Source organism: Typha latifolia, chromosome 9, assembly GCF_019914945.1.
Source record: "Typha latifolia isolate L0001 chromosome 9, TyphaL0001v2, whole genome shotgun sequence".
NCBI lineage: Eukaryota > Viridiplantae > Streptophyta > Magnoliopsida > Poales > Typhaceae > Typha > Typha latifolia.
This window is the reverse complement of record NC_133094.1, coordinates 4,457,904-4,480,412: the sequence shown is the minus strand read 5'-3', so window position 1 is coordinate 4,480,412 and position 22,509 is coordinate 4,457,904. Positions and strand designations below refer to the sequence as shown.

Here is a 22,509-nt window from a genome sequence, read left to right as displayed (position 1 = left end):
TCACTACCTAGCAGAGGAATTAGACTGTCACCTTATGCGATAAAGCTTCATAAATTATAACACAATTATTAAAAAATCATATTGTTCTTTTCCAACCATAAACTCAACAAAAGGGCACTAAGCCAAATAAGCCACTATATTTTCTTTTCTTTTCCGGTTGCAGATCCAGCCCAAACCAATCATTCACATGCTTAATATGCTTCTTAATCTCCTAGTATTTCTCATCATAACAATTGCCTTCAAATTTATACCTCAAAAAATAGATGATTCATCTATTCATCCTGAGAGCAGAACACACAAATTTTTATAGCAAAATTTTTTTGTCTGGTTATTAAATTGATACGAAAATAATCTGTTGAGTTATTAAATGATACAAAAATGAGAGTAGCAATGTTTTGTCGAGTTATTAAAAATATAAAAGACACATTTAGTCTTTTTATATCAAAAGTAATATCTGTGGAGTAATTGCATATCAAATACAACCATAAGACAATTGAGTAATACAAATGAAAATTTACGAAGTGTCTTTAAATTTAGCTTATATAAGAAGGTAATATATACTTTTTTTTAAAATAAACTACAATTTATGGTAAGGAAAACAGAAAGGAAGCTTGAGTTGTACTGATGCTGATGTTCTTTTGGTAGGTAGGGCTCTTGCCAATTATGAAAGTGCACTGACTATTGAATCTTGGGCCGTGCGCAAGACTCTAGAACAAGCTAAAAAACTCGGCATCCATTACTCGATTATCGAACGGACTCTAAATAGCTCACTCAGTTTTTGGCGAAAGGAGTAGACAACCGGCCTACAAAAAACCTAATTAATGATTTATTACACCTCTTCTTTTCCTTCACAAAAGTTAAAATTAAGCACAACCTTAGAGAAGGAAATTTTGCTGCTAACTATCTAGCAAAGCATGCAAGGTTAACCTCTTCCTATTTTTTGTGGACGGGCTCAAAAATGTGTGAGCTCGTTTTTATCTTATGTCTTGACGCTGCTAGTTCCCTCTTCTCTTCTGGCAAGAGATTGTAACATTTTGGGGGCGCTCTGTCCTTTGTTATTGAAGTTCTTAAATACAAAAAAAGAAAAAAAAAGAAAAAAAAAGACGAGTCAGAGTACACAAGCAAAGCAATCCTGGTCCCTGTCGTCTGTACCGCTGCTAATAAACCGAGCAGCCGAGTCGAACGTGAAGAGATCTCTCTCTCTCCCCCCCTCTTTCTCCCTTTCTATATACTTCCGCTTCGAAGAGGATTGCGATTTGGGAAGAAGATAAAACCCTAAACCCTGACTCCGACCTAACCCTAACCCTAACCCTAACCCTAACCGGGAGAGGAAGATGGATGCAATCCGGAAGCAGCTTGACGTCCTCATGGGGGCCAATCGCAACGGCGACGTGACCGAGGTGAACCGCAAGTACTACGACCGCGACGTCTGCCGCCTCTACCTCACCGGCCTCTGCCCTCACGACCTCTTCCAGCTCACGGTCGTTACCTTCTCCAAAACCCTAGTTCTCTTTTTAATTGTTAGTGATAGATCTCCAATCTCCTTGCTTTTTTGCTAACTCGCGATTGTCTGTTTGTTTGGAAGTTTGAATTTTTCTTAGTTTTCCTTTTGTCAGTCATCTTTTTTTTTGGCTTATAAATTGTGCCGGTAATTGCGAACTATGATTTCTGCCACTTTTCTGAATTTTTAAGTTCTTATTTATATGTAATTCCTTCTTTTAGAGAAAGGGATTGTAATCTTAGATGAATTAGGAGTTCAGAAGACGTTTTCTCACTTTTAAATACGGTGATGCTTTTCTTATGACAGAAAATGGATCTGGGTCCTTGTCCGAAGGTTCATTCCTTACAGCTGAGGAAAGAGTATCCTTCATTCTGATAGTATATTTGATTTGTTTGACCACTTATTGTGAAAAGTTTTAGATGGTCTGTGAAAACTGCTGGTTCTCATTAGGAACATACATGTGTTCGCTGTAATATATCTTTACTTTTGTCTAGATTGTTACAGTTACTTGACATGATGTATCGACCGAGCATATTTCTAATATTCTATAAATAATTTGAGGTATTATCTGGGCTACAAAATGCGAAAGAAGTCATCTTTAGTTGTAAAATGATATGTCAGATCTTTCTTCTTGCCATTTTCTGTTGTCTGGTGGTAGGCATTCCCATGGAATTAGTCCTTTTGATATTTTACATAATTCTTGGTTAGTTTCTTAATGCCATTGGATCAACTAACCTGTTATTGTCTTGTCAAGTTGTTCAAGCCTCCCGTTTATTCAATTGACTGAGCAATTTATGTGGTGAACTAGCAACTAGATCTCGATGATATTTTGTTCAAAAGCTCTAGCCCTTATTGTGTAATGATGCCTTTGAAACTTCCGCAAATATCATTTTCCTGAGCTTTTGTAGATATGAAGAAGCAAAAACTAAAGGTACACACAATTTTGATCGAGAACTTGAGGATATGATAGAAAGACTTATTGTTGAGTGCGAAAGGAAAATCCAACGAGCACTTAAGCGTCTGGAGGATGAGGATGCTAAGGCTGCCATTGCAATATCTGTATCTGAGGTTACCCAGGTTTTGGCTGCTTCTATTTTTGTATTTTTCATCAGTTGTTGGACTGCGTCAATCGTTCATATTCATTCTCCCTTTCAATTAATTTGCAGACAGCTGAGATCTTGGAGTTGTCAAAACAAATAAAGGAGAAATTGAAAGAAGTGGATGATTTTGGTAAGTTATCTTATTTTCAAAGAATCTGACATAATTGTTGCTTTCTATTATTTTAAGTTTTTAATCCTTATTGCATATCATAGATAATTCATGCTTATCTATTTAGCTGTGGAATTTTTTCTGTTGTGTTGTGAAGAGGTGTTTGGAGAGAAGGTATGGAGAAGGAAGGCAATTGTATTAGTGATACACACACAAGTGCTAATTATACCTTTTTCTTTTTTTCTTTAACTATTTGTTCAAACATGAAACATACAACATTTTAGAATAACATAGGATGTTAAAGTGATGCATGCATATAGTCACATACTACATTTTAGAACATGAAAAATAAATATCTTTAAGAAATGGTTATTCTGTTGTGACTATAAAGTTAGAAATTTGGAAAATGAAAGCTAGTCAGGGAGCTATGAAGAAGCAGTCTGTAGCATTTCTTGATACATGTGGATTCTGAATGGCCAGTAATAATAACAGATTCTCCGGAAGTAGCAAGAAATGCAGATTTCAATACTATTGAGCACCTTAACATCGGAGAGGATAATTACATTTGGATTACATCGTGGTTATGATAAGTCGAAGTTGTATTTTCAGATAAGATTGAATATGAAACTGTCTACAACATTCTTCTTTATGGCTTTCTACATTGAGAGACTGCCTAATTGTTTAACTCAAAAACTAATGGGAAAGAAAAATGTAAATTTCTATAGGAAGATCAAATAACAAGTAATGTGCGGAGATTTTATGTTGCATTCACCTTCTAATAGTAGATTAGTGTTAGAAGAATACATTGAGGAATTATATGATAATGTAAAAATTAAGCCATGTGTGTGAAAGATGACACTAGGTACCAGAAAGAAAGAATCAACCAAACAAATGGAATCTTTATCTCGTCATTTTGGGAGAAAAATCGTGCCACATATCTATAATGGTGTAATTGGTTTTGGACGAGAATAACATGTCTATTAATGAATAAGATAACCAAACTACATGCAAATTGATCTTAGCATATGGTCGGTCTTGCTACTGGCCTATTGCCTGTTGTCTGATTTTTGCTTCAGTCCAGAATGTGGCACCAATTTTCGGACTAGGATGTTAGCTTAACAGCTCATCATAAAATCATTTGTTCTTTCGGAGTCTTCCCATTTTGAAGTTGTGCTTTGTACATTCTAATAATGTCGGAAGAGGATTGGATGATGATGATAACTTTACTTGAAGTAGCACTGAAATTGGACATGCATGTATATTTTGGCGTAAAGTACTTATGTTTGTTTTGGGCCTTTTTAGAGTAACAGTGAAGTCCAGTTTGTGTCTGAATAAGTATTTTACTTGTATGTCTTTTAAAAGTCTTAAAATCAGCAAGTCTTAGGCATCTTGCATATTCATAAGTCATTTCTTTTTTTGGTGTGTTCAGGTATGTGAACATGGTTATTAGGATCTGTATGTGTGCAAGTTTCTTCTTATGTGCATATATGTGCTGTTTGTGGCCTATTTTAAGGACATCTAGTCAAGATCATATTGAAGAATGATGTGAGAATTAAGCTCCTTGGAAATAATAAACAATATTGTATTATAAAGAAGTTTCAAGATCAGGTACTTATAACCATAAAATGTTGCAGCTTCATCTCCTTGTTATGGACTTATTTGGAAAGCAAGGTGTTCAATAATGCCCTTTGCTAGAGAAAATTCTATGCTAAGGTGGTATAGCATTGAAGATATCACCTCTCATGTTTGCCAAAACTCTGCTTTCTTTCTATGTAGCCACATGTTCTCTTTAAGAGTATGACAACAAATTCACTCTGTGCTAATAGATATACAAAATGATTTATATTTGAAAAAGATAGAGAGTAACATCTCTGGAGCACTTGTGGCTAAACTTGTAGTGATACGCTATTCATTCACCTCATTTTGTTGAGCATGTCTGCACCATTTTGGACAGAGAATAGTCATGAAAGCTGTTCTTACAATTTTTCTGGGGTGTTTTACTGGTGAAATCATTTTGAAGTTGTGAAGAGGATGGTTTTGAGTTTTGACTGCCTTTGGCAACAGGGTATAATTAAATGTACCCTTAATTTAGTTCAATGTAGCTTGGTCTGTGTCTTAACACACTGAGTTCTAACTCTCAGTTCTCTCTTTATGTTTCCTGATAAGTTATAGTGTTCTTTCATTGTCACTTCTTTTTTTTTGAAATTTATGTCTTTTCTTAACATGTACTATGACATGTTTGCTATTTAGTTGATTTGTTTACATGGGGAGATCATTCTGAACAACTTTTTGATGTGTAAAATTCTGATGACCTGTTCATGCTCTATGTATAATCAGATTTTGAAGGGAAAACTGACAGTAAAATTCGGGCTCTGGAAGTGGTGGAAGAGCTAAGAGCCAAAAGAGCTGATAAACAGGTACTGTTCAGTAGTGCAACTTCCAATTTACTTTATATAACTAGTTTGAACCTGAATATTTTGCTAATTCAATAAATTTATTGGTCACTATAGTTACTTCCAGTGTGACAGTCATTCTTGGTTTTGTTGCAGGCAGTGCTACTTCTTGATGCTTTTAACAAAGATAGGGCTTCATTGCCACAACCAAATCAAAATCCTCCCCAATTAGCAGCAGTGCCTGTACTTGCTCCTCCAGATCCTCGTACCCAGGAAATGATAAATGAAAAGTTAAAGAAAGCTGAAGAGCTTGGTATGCTACACCGTTGTATTATACTATTATATGATATATATCCTAATTGTTACTTTTCTTAATGACATTTGTACTAACATTTTAAGTTATCTTTAATAATATTTTACCTTAATTTTGTATCTTCGTGTGTGTGTGTGTGTGTGTGTTTGTGTGTGTGTGTGTGTGTGTATATAAGCACATGTGGTATAATAGCGGCGCCAAGGAAGCTCATTGGCTCACAAGCCGGTAGATCTCAGCTCGTTTATGGATCGTCTTGGCTTGCTTGAGCTTGACTCAATTTAGCTCATATAGATAATATATGTATGCAGTACATTCATAAGGCTTCAAACTTGTTTAGCACTTGCTTCCAATTTTAGTCAGTTTGAATGCTTGCTTCATCTTAAGATGCCCACAGTTCAAATCGCAGATGGTATACATTTATTATCTTCCATTTTGCGTCAGCCTCTTTTTGTCTTATATCGGTAGATTGATAGCCCTTTAGGTCTCTATAGAACTTCTCTGAACTATCAACTAATGTTTGACATCCTATATGTCTTATACCTGTGGTATTAGTTTTTCTAGTTGGTGAACTCAAATTGGTTTCTTTAGAAATGAGCTGAGCCAAGCAGCTCATTTGTAGAGTGATCTGAGCTTGAGCTGACATTTTGGTGTCTTGACTTGTGCTCAAGCTGACGTTAGTGGCTCAACTCGACCTCAAGGTTATGGTTATTTTGAGAGAGAAAATAAATCTGATAGGTGTTAAGATGTTCTGATGCTTAGGCAACTGTAAGGATCTTCTGAGTCCTTGTGGTCAAAAGTGTTTAAATATTTTGAAGCAGCTGCAATGGGTTTTCTGATATTAATCTACCTTTTGTAGAGTTTAAAGTAGAATATTTGACAGAAGCACTTATATGTTTTATGATACTACCCATGTACTTGATACTAAAATCAGTCAAATGTGCCTGGTTGAGCTATACTGCTTGTTCAATTGTTTGTAGTGGCATATGAAAAATTAGTTAATGTCCTTATTCTCCTTTTGCTTTGTAGGTGAAAAGGGAATGATAGATGAGGCTCAGAAAGCTTTGGAAGAGGCTGAGGCTCTGAAAAAGGTTCTGGCCTTCTGATTCAGAGGATTTCTCTTGTCAATTTCTGTATCAGCATTTTTAAGCTGATTTCATGAATTGATATACATAAATGTTCTTCTATGTGGCATTCTTTTTGTCTCTTTGGGCTTTATGTGATACTTAAATAATCTTACATATATATTTTGTTTTTTCATCAGTTGGGTGCACGACAAGAGCCAGTTGTGGAATCATCAAAGTACACAGCTGCTGATGTTCGAATTGTGAGTTCAGCTTATATTTGTGATTTTTGTTTTTGTAATCAGTTTTGTTTCATATACAAAATCAATTTATTTGCTTAGCTGCAAAATAGAGTTAATCAATGTAATAGTCAGAATTTTGATGGTTTACCTCCATAGTCCATAGTAGTGGACCTTTGTCCATATTATACAGCTCTCTGGACACAGATTTTAATCCTTCAAGTGATTTTGGCTTAACTTATGTGCTTTAAATACTTAGTTAAGCCATATGATAGAAGAACAAATTGGGACTTCCAAGCTTACTCCCTCCTTATTGCAACATCCTAAATAACATATAGAAAAACCATTTTCTATAAGTGAAAAAGAGTTGATAGTCATATAAGTTGTCACTGGATAAACATATCTTTTCTCATTCTGATTCATGATCTTGTAGTATCATACTTTTAGTACATGTCAAATGTCATGTGAAACAAGCTCAATACTGAAAATAACATATAGAAACATCACCATTCTCTCTTTCTTATTCTCTGGAAATCTTCCTCTTGGAATCCTTCTCTTGGTTTCTCAATGCTATCTTAGTCATCATGATGATGATTGTCACGATCCAAAATTAAAATCATGATCGGCCATGGACCTCTTAATACACTTGAGATACATGAAGCCTAATAAATTTTCTAAGTCCATAATAACAAGAATTTATGAATATCTGACTACAATAAATGTAATCCAATAAAAATGACTAATGTCACTACTACTATGTCTCTAATTGAACTGAATTAACAAAATAGTTTAAAACATAAAGACCAGCAGAACTGAAAGATAAAAATTGGTAGATCCTAAGTAGAGGTGGGGTTCTAGTATATTTCGCTTAGTCATCACGTTGACTAGTACTGAATTTGTTAGAAGGGGAATCCCATTAGCCAATATTTATAGCTCAGTGAATGGAATCCACTCAAAAGCTAAATAAATTCAAAATTTATAACTTTAAATAAATTCAAGTCTAGTAATATAAAATGTAAAATGATAATTTCACTAGATTTGTTTATAACAACAATAATAATAAGACATGTAATAATAACGTAAATCATAAATCATAACATGTTTCTTGTCAATATACTGAATTTCTCTTAATATTAATAATATCATATGTCTCAATTATGTCAATACCCTATGGATTCACATCAATTAGAAGTCAATTCGAGATGACGTTCGGGTCTTTTTTTCATAGCTGATCCGATCAGAGTCATTAGGAGGTATCACTATATGATAAACATATTATGTTTCTTCCTTTAAGGGTCATCAGGAGGTGTCACAAATTCACCCAGTCTCTGTAAACCATTGAGAGATTAAAATTACCTTAGGAAGTTTTTCAATCTAATATAAGACTGTTTCTTAATGCCGCTAGAGTCACCTAAGAAAGCCACCATAGTAATCTAAAACATGACTCTCTCCTCTGGACTTTCAAATAGATTTGAGTCTTTTTTTTTTTTTTTTGATTGCCAATGAGCTGTGCCTAGCTATTTATTAATGGACTGTCGAAACGTAACTGCGTCGACAGTGATGAGGTTACAAAGTTCTGGGGGAGCGTTGCTTGGCCGCTCAAAAGAGCAGTAGCCAGAGGCCACGCTTGCCTTAGCTGCTGCCCAGTCAGCAATGGTATTAGCTTCTCTCCCTACGTGGGAGAGCCTAACTTCTACAAAATCTTTTGCGAGCTCAGCACACTCCTGCGCCAGATTGCAAACGCGCCATGGGCTGTGCTCAATCTGCTGCATGCACCTGATGGCCTCTGTGCAGTCCGTTTCAATCTCCAACCTACAACCTCTTCCCGCCACCTTCAGAGCCATTCTGATAGCCCAGAGCTCGGTTTGTAGTGCCGAGTTGCTCGGGCACGGCTCCCATACCGCCTGGACTAGCTCTCCATCTGCATTGCGAAAAATGGCCGCGGCACCTCCTTGATACGCGCCGGCTCTTAGTGCGCCGTCGGTGTTAGCTTTGATCCAACCCGGCTGCGGTGGTTCCCATATCTTCCTACTCTTCCATGTCTTCAGAGTCTTCCCTTTGTTTATGCCTGTATTCCTCCTCCATCGCGACTGTTGTTCGGACCACTGCTAGCTCCGGCGTCCTCTTCTCTCCGAAAACCACTCCATTCCTGCTTTTCCAAAGGGACCACAGCGTGCATGCAATCGTCCCTTTGATCCGGCAGTCATCCTCTTTAATTGTACTCCACTTTCTCGTGATCCATTCTTGGTCTATCATCGCGGTCTCCACCCCTTCTCTGGTGCACAGGATCTCCCACACCCCTCGGCTGTATCTGCACGTAAACATGAGATGTTCGATCGTCTCGCGGAACAAACCGCACATAGCATATAATTCCTCTGAACCAACGTGAATATATTGGAGATAAGCTCGCGTTGGGAGCCTACCCCACAGTAGTTTCCAACAGAAAACTCTGATCCTCGGAGCTATCGGTAGTCGCCATAGATTTCTCCACCCTTCCCAGAGGTGGTCGCTCTGAGGAAGTAGGGAGTGATAGATGGCTTTAACAGATGGAGTTCCCCTTGGGTGCGGCCACCAGATCCACCTGTCCTCACTGGTGGCGGCACCCATGGGGAAGGTTGAGATCTCATACGCCAAATCAGACCCCGCCTCCTTACCCGGTCTCATTTGTAGTCCATTCTTTGGTCTTTGGTGATATCTACCACTCTCAGGTTTTCTTCCATTAGCACGTTCGCCAATTCCCTCAGCTGTCTGCTCCACGGGACCTCGTGCAGCCATGGGTCGTAGGCGGCTCTCGTGTCTTTACCATTCCCTATCATCACTCTGCAGCCCATTCTTAGCTGCTTGGCGATTTTTGTTAGAGCCCGCCACATCCACGATGAGTTTTGGTTCTTCTTTGACTCCCACGGGTGCAGGCACCCGTTCTTGGCCTGCATGATTCTGATCCATGGCGCCTGCTCCCTGTTTAGCATTTTGAAAACCAGCTTTCCCAGATGGGTTGTTCTTGCATCTCTGAGTCGACGGACTCCGAGGCCACCCTGCCGCTTGGCCAAGGTAACCTAATCCCAGTTCATCAGGTGTAGGCCGTGGCCGTCGTTGTTCTTCCACAGGAAAGTCCGTGCTTTTTTGGTTATCTCCTCCAGTACCCCGTCCAGCACCCACGTCTTTGCCCGGCCCGATATCGGGGATCGCTAGCGGTCTTTGCGTTGATCAGGGTTAGCTTGCCGGCTTGGGATAGGAGCGTCCATTTCCATCTAGCCAGCCTCTTGCCGATCTGCTCCACCAGCTCCTGCTGCTCTTTCACCTTCACTCTCCTCCCCGAGATATGCACCCCGAGGTATTTGAATGGCATGCCTGCCACTTTCAAGCCGAGTTGAACGCTGAGTTGTCTTCCTTCTTCTGCCCCGATCCTGTTTGGCAGGTACAGTTCCGACTTGTTGTAGTTCACCCTCTGGTTTGTGATGTGCTCGTACCGGCTCAGGCACTCTAGGATGCTTTTAGCATTATCCTTTGAAGCCTCCGCCATGAGCAGAAGGTCATCTGCATATAGCAGATGAGACAGATGCACATCCCTAACCCTATACCCTCGCAGGAAACCTTGTTCTACTTTCTCATTGATGATCCTCGACAACACTTGCGTGACGATGATGAAAAGGTAGGGTGATAGCGGGTCTCCTTGTCTCAGACCACTCCTCGGCGTGATCCAATTGGTCGGGCTCCCGTTGATCAGCAAGGCGAACCGGGGGGAAGCGATACACGCCTGCACCTAGTTGCACCACCGTGTAGGGAAGCCCATCCGCTGTAACGCTCCTACCATCGCCTGCCAGCTAACCCGATCATACGCCTTTTCCATATCCATTTTGATCATCATAATAGGTTGTCCTCCCTTATCTGCAGCCATTGAGTGAGCCACCTCCTAGGCTGCCAGCGTGTTATCTTCTATACTTCGGCCGGCCACAAAGGTCGCTTGCTCCGGTCCGATGATGTTGGACAGAACCATCTTTAGTCTGCTTACCATGACCTTTGCAATAACCTTGTACATGACATTACACAGTGCAATGGGTCGGTAATCCGCCACCTTAATTGGGTGCTCCTTCTTCGGAATCAGGGTTATGAAGGTGTCACCCCAAGCTTTTGGCATTGTCGCACTGGTGAAGAAGTGGCCAACTGCCTGGCAGAGGCTTCCGCCCATGGTGTCCCAGTACTTGGTATAGACTTCCGCTTGCATCCTGTCCGGGCCAGGGGCTTTGCCTCGCGGTAGCCTCCACACCGCATCCTTGATCTCCTCCGCCGTCACAGGCCTCTTTAGTGCCAACGCTTCCTCGGTCGATATGGTTGGTAGTGAGGGCCACTCATTTCTCATGACGTCTTGCTCTTCCACTTCCCCCCATAGGCTTTGGTAGAAAGATGTGAAGATTTGGCTCACTTCATCAGGCTCCTGCACCCATCTTTCCTCTTCACCCATGATACCTGAGATCCTGTTACGTTTTCTTCTCATGGTAGCCGAGATATGAAAGAATTTGGTGTTTCGGTCTCCTTCCTCCGTCCACCTAAGTCGGGATCTTTGCAGCCATTTGATATTAAGTTGTCTGTTATGATTTTGCAATTGTATAGGCTTCTCAAACTCTGCATGCCCTCCTCCGTCAGCAGGCCGTTGGCGTCCAGCTCTTCTAGATCTGCCAATTTGGTGTTTGTCTTTCAGCCACCTCTCCACACTCCCCACTGCCTCGCGGTTCCATCTGCTCAGACTTCTTCTCAGCTCGCTAACTCGGTGGGTGAACGCATGCATTGGATTGCCCCCGGCGTGCCGCGTCCAGGTGTCTTTCATAATGTTCTGGCACTCATATTCCATCCAGAGGAGCTCGAACCGGAATGGTCTCTTACTCCTTGTCGTGTCTGCCGGGACCTTGAGAAGTAGCGACGCATGATCCGAAGCACCCCGGTCCAGATGCTGGACTTTGCAATCCGGGTGTTCGCTCACCCATTCTGTGTTGCCCAGGGCTCTATCAAGTCGGATCCAAATGCGTCGCATGCCTTTTTGGTTATTACACCAAGTGTATGGGATGCCTTCATACCCTAGGTCGCACAACCCCATCTCGTCCACGAACTTCGCAAAGGCCTTTCCCTTTGGCCCCAGGGATACCTCTCCGCTGCACCGCTTCTCCTGCAGGGAAAGGAAAGCATTAAAGTCTCCTATGATTGCCCATGGTGTGTTGATGGCGGCCATGTTCTTCATCTCTTCCCATAGTTCTTGCTGACCTTCAAGGAGGGTGCTAGCATAAACTGTAGTCCAAATCCAGGTTTGTCCCGACGTGAGGGTAATAGTAAGGTGAGCAGCATATCTTGATACAGCTGCCACGTCCACCCACCCAATCTCCTTGTTCCAGAGAACCAGGATGCCTCTAGAACGGCCTTGTGCAGGGATGGCAAACCACGCCCATCCTCTTCCAAGCTTCTTTGCCACCTGCTCCGCTTCCAACCAGTTGGTATGCGTTTCTAGCAAGGCTAACATGTCCAGTTTATGATCCCAGATCATTACTCTACAACGGTCTAGTGCCTCTTTCTTGCGGGCACCTATGCAATTTCACACTAAGGTTTTTAACATTGCTAAACCTTAAGGTATGGCGAGCCGGCGCTCTGTCAGTGAATCCGACCTCTCTTAGAGGTGGATATGTCATTTCCACTTCCGTTGGTATCCTCATTTGCCAGCACCAGCTCCATGTCCTTCTCACTGGGAGCTTCAGTTCCTTTGTTTGCCACCAGCGCCACCTGTAGGTGTCTCTCATCTCCTTCCTTAACTTCCCCCTCCCGGTCTGCCAATAATAAGCACCGTTTAACTCTAGCCACCGTTTCCCCATGTTTTCCCGGTGGGTTTGTTTGTTGCACAGAGGTAGGGGTAAAGCCGGCCGAGACTAGTCCATCTTGGACAAAGTGAGCCGGATAGTCACTGGTGTTCCATCGCGCTCCTCCAAGGCTTCTGACTGTTTTGACGTAGGCCGACTGTTGAGCCCACTGGTCTCTCGAGCCCAGCAACACTGTTATCCCTTGGACAACATCAGTTCTTCCCTTCACCGCTCCTACACCTGTCGAGTTGCGATATCTGCCGTCCAGATCCATCTCGTCTAGCATTAAATGATCGCCCTCGGTGTCGCCTTCGGGGTCCTCCATCCGTACTTCCTTCTGTTTCTCTCCATTGGCTTGCTTACTTAACGCGGGCCCTGCCGCTCGGTCTTTAATTACCACACCTCCTGACGTGATTGGCCTCGGATTCGAGGAATCCTTCTTTGCTCTTTCTTCTCCTTGGTTAGACTCCGCCACCTTCTTCATCTTCTCTACATACTCTTGGTCTGCATGGGAAGCGTGCGGGCGACGTAGACGTCTTTCTATGCCAAATCCATCATCTGTCTTCCTACTGGTGCTGGCCTGCTGATGGTCTTTGCCGTGTTGGCCTGCACTCCTTTCCTTGCCGTGGGCCGTGTAGCTCTGTGGAAATTGATTCCTTTCTCTAGGCTTTTTTGCCCCTTCTTTCTTTTTTTCTATGGTAGCCTGGTCTTTCCCCACCCCTGCCGGGGTACAGTTTGCGTAACTGGTTCCTTTTCCTCTCTGGGTAGCCTGCCATCTTGGCTTCCTTTGGACGGTGCACCAAGGCCCATAATAAGTGTTGTCTTCCTCCTTGAAGTCCTTTGTCAGGTTAGGGTTTGTACTTTGCTGTTCGCCACCTCCCTCGCCGTCGTTTGTCGCCGGCGGCTCCACTCCTTGTTCTTTGGCTGTGACCTCGCACTCTTCCACCTTATGCCCTATCCTCCCACACTTAAAGCAGAATTTTGGGATGCTTTCATACAGCACTCTTTGGTTTACTCTTTCTTCCTTTTGCCCAAGCCAAACCGCTGTTTTCAGAGGTTTGCTGAGGTCTACCTCGATGCACACCCGGGCAAATCTGCTTCTGGAGTGATCTAGGGTTGTTTCATCTACCCGTAGAGGTCTGCCAAAGAAGGCTGCAACTGGAATAAGTGCCTCCAGTTCCTAGTATTCCTGCGGAAGATTATGGAGCTGTATCCACACGGCTTGCCGTGAACGCCTCGGGGACGCCGGAAGTTGTTACGCCATGGTATAAGGTTGAGAACTTGCCCTTGAATTGTCCACGGTCCGTTGATCAGCACATGATCCAGATCCTCCGCCTTCTCGAATCTAAATACATAGTATCCCTCCGCCATGTCTGAGACCGAGAATCCTTCTATCCCCGCCCATAGCTTAGCTAACATGGTTTTCATCCAAGCCAGCGGTATGCCCTTACCCAGGAATCTACCGAATAGTGATAGTTTCCACCTATTCCGGCATTTCTCCAGCACCTCTGGGTCGATCACCACACTGTCTTCCAGCTGGTTGCGAAGTTTTGCCAGGATCTCCGCCGGTATAGCTCCCGATTTTACTGGAGCTTTTCTGCTCTCCGCCGCTACAGAAGCCCAGGATCTGTTGGCCTCCCTAGGATTTCTTTTGCCCGCTACGTACTGCTTTGCTTCCTCCGGCTCCGACGCCTTCGACGATGATGCCCTCCTCTGGTGCACATCTTCTCCTCCCGTCGTCGCTGGTGGCGCCTCCATTCAGGTTTCACAAGTAGGCAAATAGAATAATATAGACTTGAGTCACAATAAAAAGTTGCAAGTAATTTATGTCAGGACTGTTATCTAAGTCATAGCAAATATCAATTATAATTTTTCACTAATACATTGGTAATTGCACAGAGCATAGTAATACATTGAGTCATATAATTTGCACACAGAATTATAATAATTAATTTGCAGACAAAAATATATATGATCTAATAAAACAGCACGAAATACAAGACGAATAAATATGTGAATAAATCTACTCACCCGAGTCTAGGTCAAATGACTAAAATCACTAGTCCACGTGTTAGGAAAAATCACCACCTTTAATAATAAAATAAATAACATATTTTAATTTAATAAATTTTATAATTTTTGAAATTGATAACTAATTAAATGGCTAAAATGGGCAAATTTAAGGGTTGGGCTAAACCTTTACCAGTCCCAGGTAGGCCATGTCCTTCAAAAGATTTGTTCGTGCAAGAAGCCGCCTTCTTGTGACTGCTATCTTTCTTAGCATTTGTTTGAGCGGAGGAAGGCAAGATAGCTACTAATGCCATCTAGTCTTCCCTGATCTGGCAGTTATAAGGCTATGGCTGGTCCATAGCCTACCAAAATCCACTAAATAGTTTGGGCTTAAAGCCCAAACCCACTATTATTCATGGGTTGGTCTGCGGGTTGGGTCTTTTAGATTCGAAGTCCAACCTGAACTCGAAATTTAATTGGGTTGGCTTGGGTTGAGCTCGAGCCTAACCTCATCCTCTTCCTTGAGGAGATCGACGAAAGGAAAGAGAGAGAGAAAAGAAGGAAAAAGAGATTAGCCATGGTGACCGACAGTGGAAGGACTCCCATCTATGGCCAATGGCAACCTGAGCCATGAGAGCTCTAAAGGAGAACATCTTCGGCACGAGGTTGACAGCGTGAAGCTTTTAGTGACAAAGCAGCAACAACTCAAAGTTGTCGGGCGGTGTGATTTGCCGATGAAGCCACAACCCCGAATTTTTAGGTATTTATAATCTCACCTATTAAACTTTAATTAACTTTGAGGGGCTGGGAGGACTAACCAGAGAGAAGAGTGGTGGACTCCGATTACTCCAGTGATTTGCTCTTGGTAAATAAAAGAAGACGAAGATGAGAGGTGGGAGGAGAGAGAGAAGGTGAAATTAGGGTTTTTATTTATAGAGAGATCGAATTTTCGTATCGGTGAGGGAATCGGGCGGGGGGGGATGTGGTGGTAGTGCATGTGCGTGCATGCTCTTCCTTTGTTTTATTTTTCAGTTCTTACAAATGATCTTTATCCAAGCTTCTTATTCTCCACTAAAATTAGGTTTCACTAATTAGCCTTCAAAAAGTATTTAACTGATCTTTAGTCCATTATGTAATTAGGCAACTTGATCCCAGCTCTTGTCAGGCTGGCATCTTTTATGCATTTTTGAATTTCAATTCTGGCTAAGGATATGGGCTGAATTTAGCTGTCCAGATAATCTGTATGCTACTATAATTGATCAATTTTCAGTATATGTTGGCAACAATAACATGAGTTGAGAACTGAATGTATAAACTTTATAGTAGTGGAGCAACAGAAAATTTCATGATATATAAGATCCAAATTGAAAGAATCTCAAGTATTAAGCATGAGGGAGACATTCAAGAGGAGACTTACTGGAGGGTTATCTATGAAGAAGAATTTAGGATAGGCGATGTAATGGATGAAATAAATCTACACTACAACAATGGATACAATGAGAGGAGTTTAAAGAGAAATTGAGGATCATCTATAGAGTTCTTGATGAGGAAGGGAACTTTAGCAGTGTTCTCTTCCTTAGGGTGATTGATTGGAGTAGAAAAAGGGATGGCGAACCTTTAACTGGCCCACCAACAAAAGGGAGGAGGAAGAAAAAAGAGAATACTCTTGATTTGCCACTATTATCTAGAGCTCTTCATGGAAAACTACAAATAATGCACACATTTTCTAGGATTTAAAGCCAAAACTCAGAGGGATGCAGATGAAGACTAAGATATCAGGCAAAGTAAGAGTTAGGCGATGTGTGTCATGGAGTTTGGTGCCCCATCACCACCTCCAAATGCTGCTTGTACCATATACGTATATATTGTTTTTCCTTTCTGTCGTTGTCTTTTTTCCTATTGCTGATTGACACTTTAGATGAGGTGGCATGACATTACCAAGTCAAAGCCACCATCCCTCCAACATTGGCATCTCAAAACTAATCATACTGCTGAAAAAAAAAAACAGATCTATCAAATTGGTCTCTGATTCACCCACTTTCAGCTCACTGTCTAATTCCTTGCAATCCTGTCGATTCCTGTCAAAGTAAGGTACCTCCATTTTCTAACTGTAACGAAGTTTCAGTAGTAATAGGAATAAGAAAATCCTGATATCTATATGCTGTATGGCACCATCGTTGCTTAAGTTAATGCATCTTATTAAACAAGTGAATATCTAGCATGACATAGGCATATAAGTATATCCAATGTATTTACATTGTCAACTTTGTGAATGGTTCTGAAGGCATGGCCTTGACAAAGTTTCGCTAGCAAGGTTTGCTCATAAAGCAGCCTTTATCAAGAATGGGCTGTTTTGCTGCCTTCTACACCACTGCCATACCTTCTGGTTGAGGTGGTGGAAGGTTTAACTTTTAAGTTGTACATGACAATTGTTTTCCTGACTTGCATTATGTAGTTTGATAAATGTTCATAATCTTCATAATTTATAAATGTTACACCACTTCTCCATCCTGTTTTTGTATATTGATGTATTTCTAATTAAATTTGGGAGGTCTCATTATATCAGAGAATTGTTTCTGGTTATGCTTGATGAGCTTGGCGTAAACATCCAATTGCCTCTCTAGTTCTGATTGTTTTTGCCTAGATATTTGGTTGCCTTCTTTTTCGGAGATGATTGGATGCAGCTGATCTTCTATGATTTTATTAACTATGATGACTAATGTTTGGCCTGCTTTATTTGGAAGTGGCAATGATAGAATTTCAATCCATTTTGCAGACCGATCAGAAGTTACGACTATGCGACATATGTGGAGCTTTTTTGAGCGTCTATGACAAGTAATGACTTTTTCTTTATTAAATGCTAGTTCATAGATATAATAATGTGGTCTTATATTCTGGGGGCTAAAAGAACTAGTCTAGACTGATCACCGCAACTATTTTTCAACTAGTGTACTTCAGGCCCTGTCTAGCAGTTCTTTTTTTTTATAGCTGTTATGCAGAGAAACTTTTTTCTGTTAAATTATGCACAATTTTCTTCTTGCTAGTATAGATCAATTTAAGGAATGATGCAGTCATGGGGCCCATATATTTGTATTCTATACTCTAATGAAGGACATTTGTTGATATTCATGTGGAATCTAGTGATCGTCGCCTTGCTGATCATTTTGGAGGGAAGCTACACTTGGGCTATATGCAGATCCGTGAGAAGCTGGTAGAACTGCAGGTATGCTTTTGTAATATATACTGTTATGTAACTGTGCTTCTGTTATTATTTTGTGCCGGACCTATCAATTCTCCCTCCTAGCGAAACTTGTAATTTACAAACAAGGGTACTGCATTTATATACTAGTTTAATCTTGGATCTGTTTGTCTTACTATTATATTTCGTTGAAGTTCGAACTCTGCACATGTTCATCAGGTGCTGGTATAATGTTTCACTTTCTGCCTTAAAGAGTTACGGTTTTTTTTGGCATCAGTGAGTTTTCTAACTTCAAGGAACAATCAGCATGCTATTATGTATCATCTATGCTTTTTTTACTTATTTCTTAATTTGGATAGCATAGTAATTATCTGAGAGGCATCATCGGAAGTAGTCAAGGTGGCCATAAGTGGACAAAGAAATCAGTCATCCTCCATTCTATCTGGACAACTGTTCTCGGTTGGAAAAACTGTAAGCAGAGGAAATAGTATGCAAAGTATGTTAAAGCTGATTGTGACATTCTGTTTTTTCACATTTTGTGACCTTTTCTTGCATGGTTTTGCCTATTGTTTAGTGATACGCATGTCACCAAGATTGGTACTTGAACTGCAACTCTGCTTGGTATGAGCCATCTCAATTTTGCAAAAGATTTTGTAGATGATATGGTTCGATAAAGTTTAAGGCACTCGTTATCCGAATTTTTTCTTGTCATTTGTAAGTAGAAAGCTGTAAATTTGTGCAGTTCTTGATTGTTAATTTGTTGAGGCTAATATATATGATTGTCAGATGTGGGGGCACATGCTTATTCCCAAAGTAGGTAAATCCAGTCCCCAAAGTAATTCTGTACAGCAATGCTCTCACCCTTTTCTTTTCTTTTTTTTGTGAGTTTTATGTTTTTCTTTTTTCTTTTATGATTCATCTTAGGCAATATTAGTTTATCTGTTGCCTATTGATGATAATATGAATATCCAATCTTTTATTTGTCAATGTCAATAAATGTTTTTTTCTTACTCAGGAGGAGAGAAATAAGAGGCGAAAGATTGATCGGTCTGAAGATGATAGACGGTATTACCTTTCCTCATTGTTCAGCTAATTGGAAAGTTATCATAATATTTCTAATAAGTACCGCATTAACTCGTATTTTAGGTCAAAAGAACGCAGTCGGGACAGTGGGAGAGAAGCAACAAGAGATAAGGATCTAGATAGAAAGGACAGGGTTGATAGTCGAGAAAGCAGGAGGGATTATGACCGTGAAAGTAGAGACCGTGATCGGCGTTATGATAGAGATCGCCGGTATGATCGGGAGCGAGATAGGGATAGCAGTAAGTCACACAGCTATGATTCAAGGAATCGAAGGGGACGTTCTCGTTCAAGGGAACGCAATCAAGATTATGATCGGCACAGGTACTACCATACTAATAGATTGTAACTGCACTCAGATTGCACTGTGTAGTAAAATTGTAAGATTATACTTGGATAATGAGTTTGGAATGCAATTATCTCGCATGATATTTCTTCCATTCAAATGCAGGCGCCATGATCGATATTGAGCTTTTCTGATGGTTGGTTGGAAGGCAAATTTGGAGGATCAAGGACTATTTATTTAGTTGTATCCCTGCTTCTGTGAATGGTCCTTTTACTGATAGTTATCTTAAAACGTGCTGTTTCTTTAAATTTGTACTTGGTGCGGGCAACTTCGGCGGTATCTGATGTGATATTGGTGCAGGCAATCTTTGTGTATTTCCTCTGGGTTCAAGAACTTCATAGAATAGTTATGTTTCACAGTATATTTGATGAAGGGAACACTAGATATTTCAGGTTTTCCTGTTTTGTATCCAAAAGAGAGAAAAATTGAGTTTATGCCCTCCAGAGTTGTGATGGTTTGGTGATTTTAGGAACGTAGTTTAAATCTTTCCCTGTTAGAGATGATCACTGATTTGCCTTTTATAATTATCTAACTTTATATTTGGTTATTTTTACTACACTAGTAGTTCCTATGTTTTTAGCAATTCATGGGTCTTGAATGTATACTTTTAATTACTCACTTTGATGAATAAGCTGAGTCCACGATGTCAGCTGGTCGACGAAACCCTTGATTGATGACATTTTCTTAAGATGTAATAAAATTTTCCGTGTGTTTCGAGTTAATAAACTGTGGATTGGCTTGTAAATATTAGTCTCTTATCAAGTTTCAGGTGCAGTTGAGATTTTTAAAGGATCTTCTCCAATGCTGCGTTTGCAGTTTTGGCCTCCAACGTTGGTGAGGCATTTTGTAATTCTTAATTTGAATATAATTGACGTGAAGAAGGGGAAGCCAGTCTTGATCCATAAGCGTTGATTATTAGTTCACCGTCTGAAATAATTACAGCGCTTCACGGACATTCCAAAGCCTTGGGTTCAACTGTAGAATTGAACCCTTTGCTACAACTTTGGCCCAACCCCAACTAACTCACTTGGGCCCTTTTAAAAGACCCATATTTTTCTTAACCTTGATCCACCCAACTGGGGAAGGTTCTTATCTCATCAAAGCATTGGATTGGGTTTGATTTCAGCGTTTGTCACCTTGATCCCATTGGCACACCTGGTTCTGATAAGTGCAGATTAATGGGGAAAAAAAAACGATCTCATAAATGCAAGGCCAAACACCAAACCTGATTTTCAATTAAAGTCTAAGACATTGGAATAAAGAGAACAGCAAACTACATTTGAAAAGTAGTAGGCCATTTATCAAGAGGTACCGGTCCATCCAGGGCTCAGACGGATGGCTGGTAGATCTTCCATACGACTTACCTTGAGTAAGCCTTCCCTAATGGCAAGCATGGAGCTAAGAACCTTTGGTTAGCTCCAGGCAATAGTAGTGAGGGTGAGCATGCTTCCACGAATGCTGGGACCGAAGAAATCCACGAATTTGGAGCATGGTTAAGAATCATAAGAACCTTATTAACGACAAGAGAGAGGTGGACAGTCGAAGGCACTAGAGTGGTTAAGCCTTTGATGCCTTTACCCTTGTCTCGCGAGAAATTCTGAGAGAGTTGGGAAATCCGAACAGCCACCACAATGAATGTTTAAAAAGAAGAGAGTACTTGCATGGGCAATAGAATTAAGAACTAAGTTACTGAGAGTAGCGACCTCCGCTTGGGTAAGCGTTGGGCTCTTATGGCCTACTAACTTAGTTTCAACTCCAGCAAATCTTTGCAATCTTTTACAAGAAGGTGCTTTGAAGAGATTTTAGTTGCTAATACTTTGAAATGCCCCTTCAGACATTTGAAAAACATTTAAGATAGGCTCTTTGTTTTGAGAGGAGAAAATTTGAGGGGGAAACACTTCAGATTTATCTAGTTAATGCAAAAGTTGGTAAATTCGATAGATATCAAAAATGCGCCTAAGAGCTTCAGAAGATCCAATATTAGCATGAATAAATATGAGCAAATCATCAGTATACGAAGTCAATTTACATGAATAAATAAATAATTGAAGCATAAATAATTCTCGTTGACCCCTCCACCAACACAAAGTCATCTGTAAAAATATTTTACTAAAAAATGATGAGCATAAAACTCAATAAATATGCATCTTTACAATCTAAAAATAATGTAATAAAGGATGCAACAAGATGTGCATATAGAACATGTTCAAAGTAATGCATTTGTACAACATACTCATCATATCAATAACTTTAGTTCAACTATATTAATAGAGGAAGCATATATGCATCTTTATCACCTGTTCTCCTAGAACTTCCAAATAATATAACATCATATTACATAGAGTCACCAACTTATTTAACTGATGCTCACACAATGCCACAAATATAATCGTATTCTCACACCACCACCACCCATCAATAAGGGATGGATATATAGTAATAGGTTTGTCTGTCTATTGCTCAGTGAATAATTGACTAACTATTCGTTACCGCATACTAGGGACTCAATCATGGGCTTATATCTTTGTATCTATTATTATCGCCATCGTAGGATCATCGCACATAGAGAAAAATCATGGGTCGCCACTCAAGGATATCTTAATCTTATATCATTGGGTACTACTAGAGCTAACAATCTCTATTTTTGATTCATAACTTAAAACTCATCCGGTCTTTAGTTTCTATACTCAGCAGTGTTTACACCCGCTCAAAGTGACGAGTGCGATGCCTATGGTTATATGGATCTAATGATCTCAAGCATTGACTGATATAAAATATAGGTACTAGATATACACTATGTCCTCTTACCCTGGACTAAGCAAATAAAATAACATTGCTCATATGTGACTTAATTACTTAGCGATACATGCAAATTATGTAGTGGTTGACATCACTATTAATAGAATATGATCATCATAATTATCATACACCATGGATAACCTAAGAACACTATCATAAATGAAATAATAAATTATAATTATGTTTACTAGTAAATAGGCATATGCACATGCATGACATGGATGCCATAAAGTCATTGAGTAAACTATTACTTCACTGTCTACACTACACTGGAATATGGAGAATTCGTTTACCTAAAATTGCTACTTGATTAGCTAGTTCCTCTTGCCTCTTGAAATCCTTCTTATATGATATTATCATGTTATAATAGTAAATAGAGTACAAATAAGAAGAACCATCTAAACGAAATAAAATGAATTAAATTAACTATGGATGTAAAATGACTTTATTACGCTTGAGTAAATATTTTAAAATTCAATGTAAAAAGAAAAAGGAATCATATTTACAAAGCAATTCCTA

General features: G+C 40.2%; 1 protein-coding gene across 5 annotated transcripts; it reads left to right on the top strand.

Annotated features, from left to right (window-relative positions):
- The first annotated feature begins 969 nt into the window (after positions 1-969).
- Positions 970-19,625, top strand: LOC140795681 (uncharacterized). 5 transcript variants are annotated; one of them, XM_073148392.1, is made up of 13 exons: positions 970-1,481; positions 1,808-1,860; positions 2,410-2,569; positions 2,668-2,731; positions 5,048-5,127; positions 5,260-5,416; positions 6,443-6,504; positions 6,678-6,740; positions 17,343-17,401; positions 17,708-17,789; positions 18,781-18,830; positions 18,912-19,169; positions 19,297-19,625. In XM_073148392.1, exons 1-13 carry the CDS (start codon positions 1,335-1,337, stop codon positions 19,313-19,315), a joined length of 1,254 nt encoding a protein of 417 aa, XP_073004493.1. In that variant the 5' UTR covers positions 970-1,334; the 3' UTR covers positions 19,316-19,625. The 5 variants fall into 5 exon arrangements, with proteins under 5 accessions (XP_073004493.1, XP_073004492.1, XP_073004495.1 ...); XM_073148391.1 differs by having other exon boundaries at positions 2,410-2,578; XM_073148394.1 differs by lacking the exons at positions 18,781-18,830; positions 18,912-19,169; positions 19,297-19,625 and adding exons at positions 17,985-18,041; positions 18,125-18,383 and having other exon boundaries at positions 2,410-2,578.
- The last annotated feature ends 2,884 nt before the right edge of the window (positions 19,626-22,509 follow it).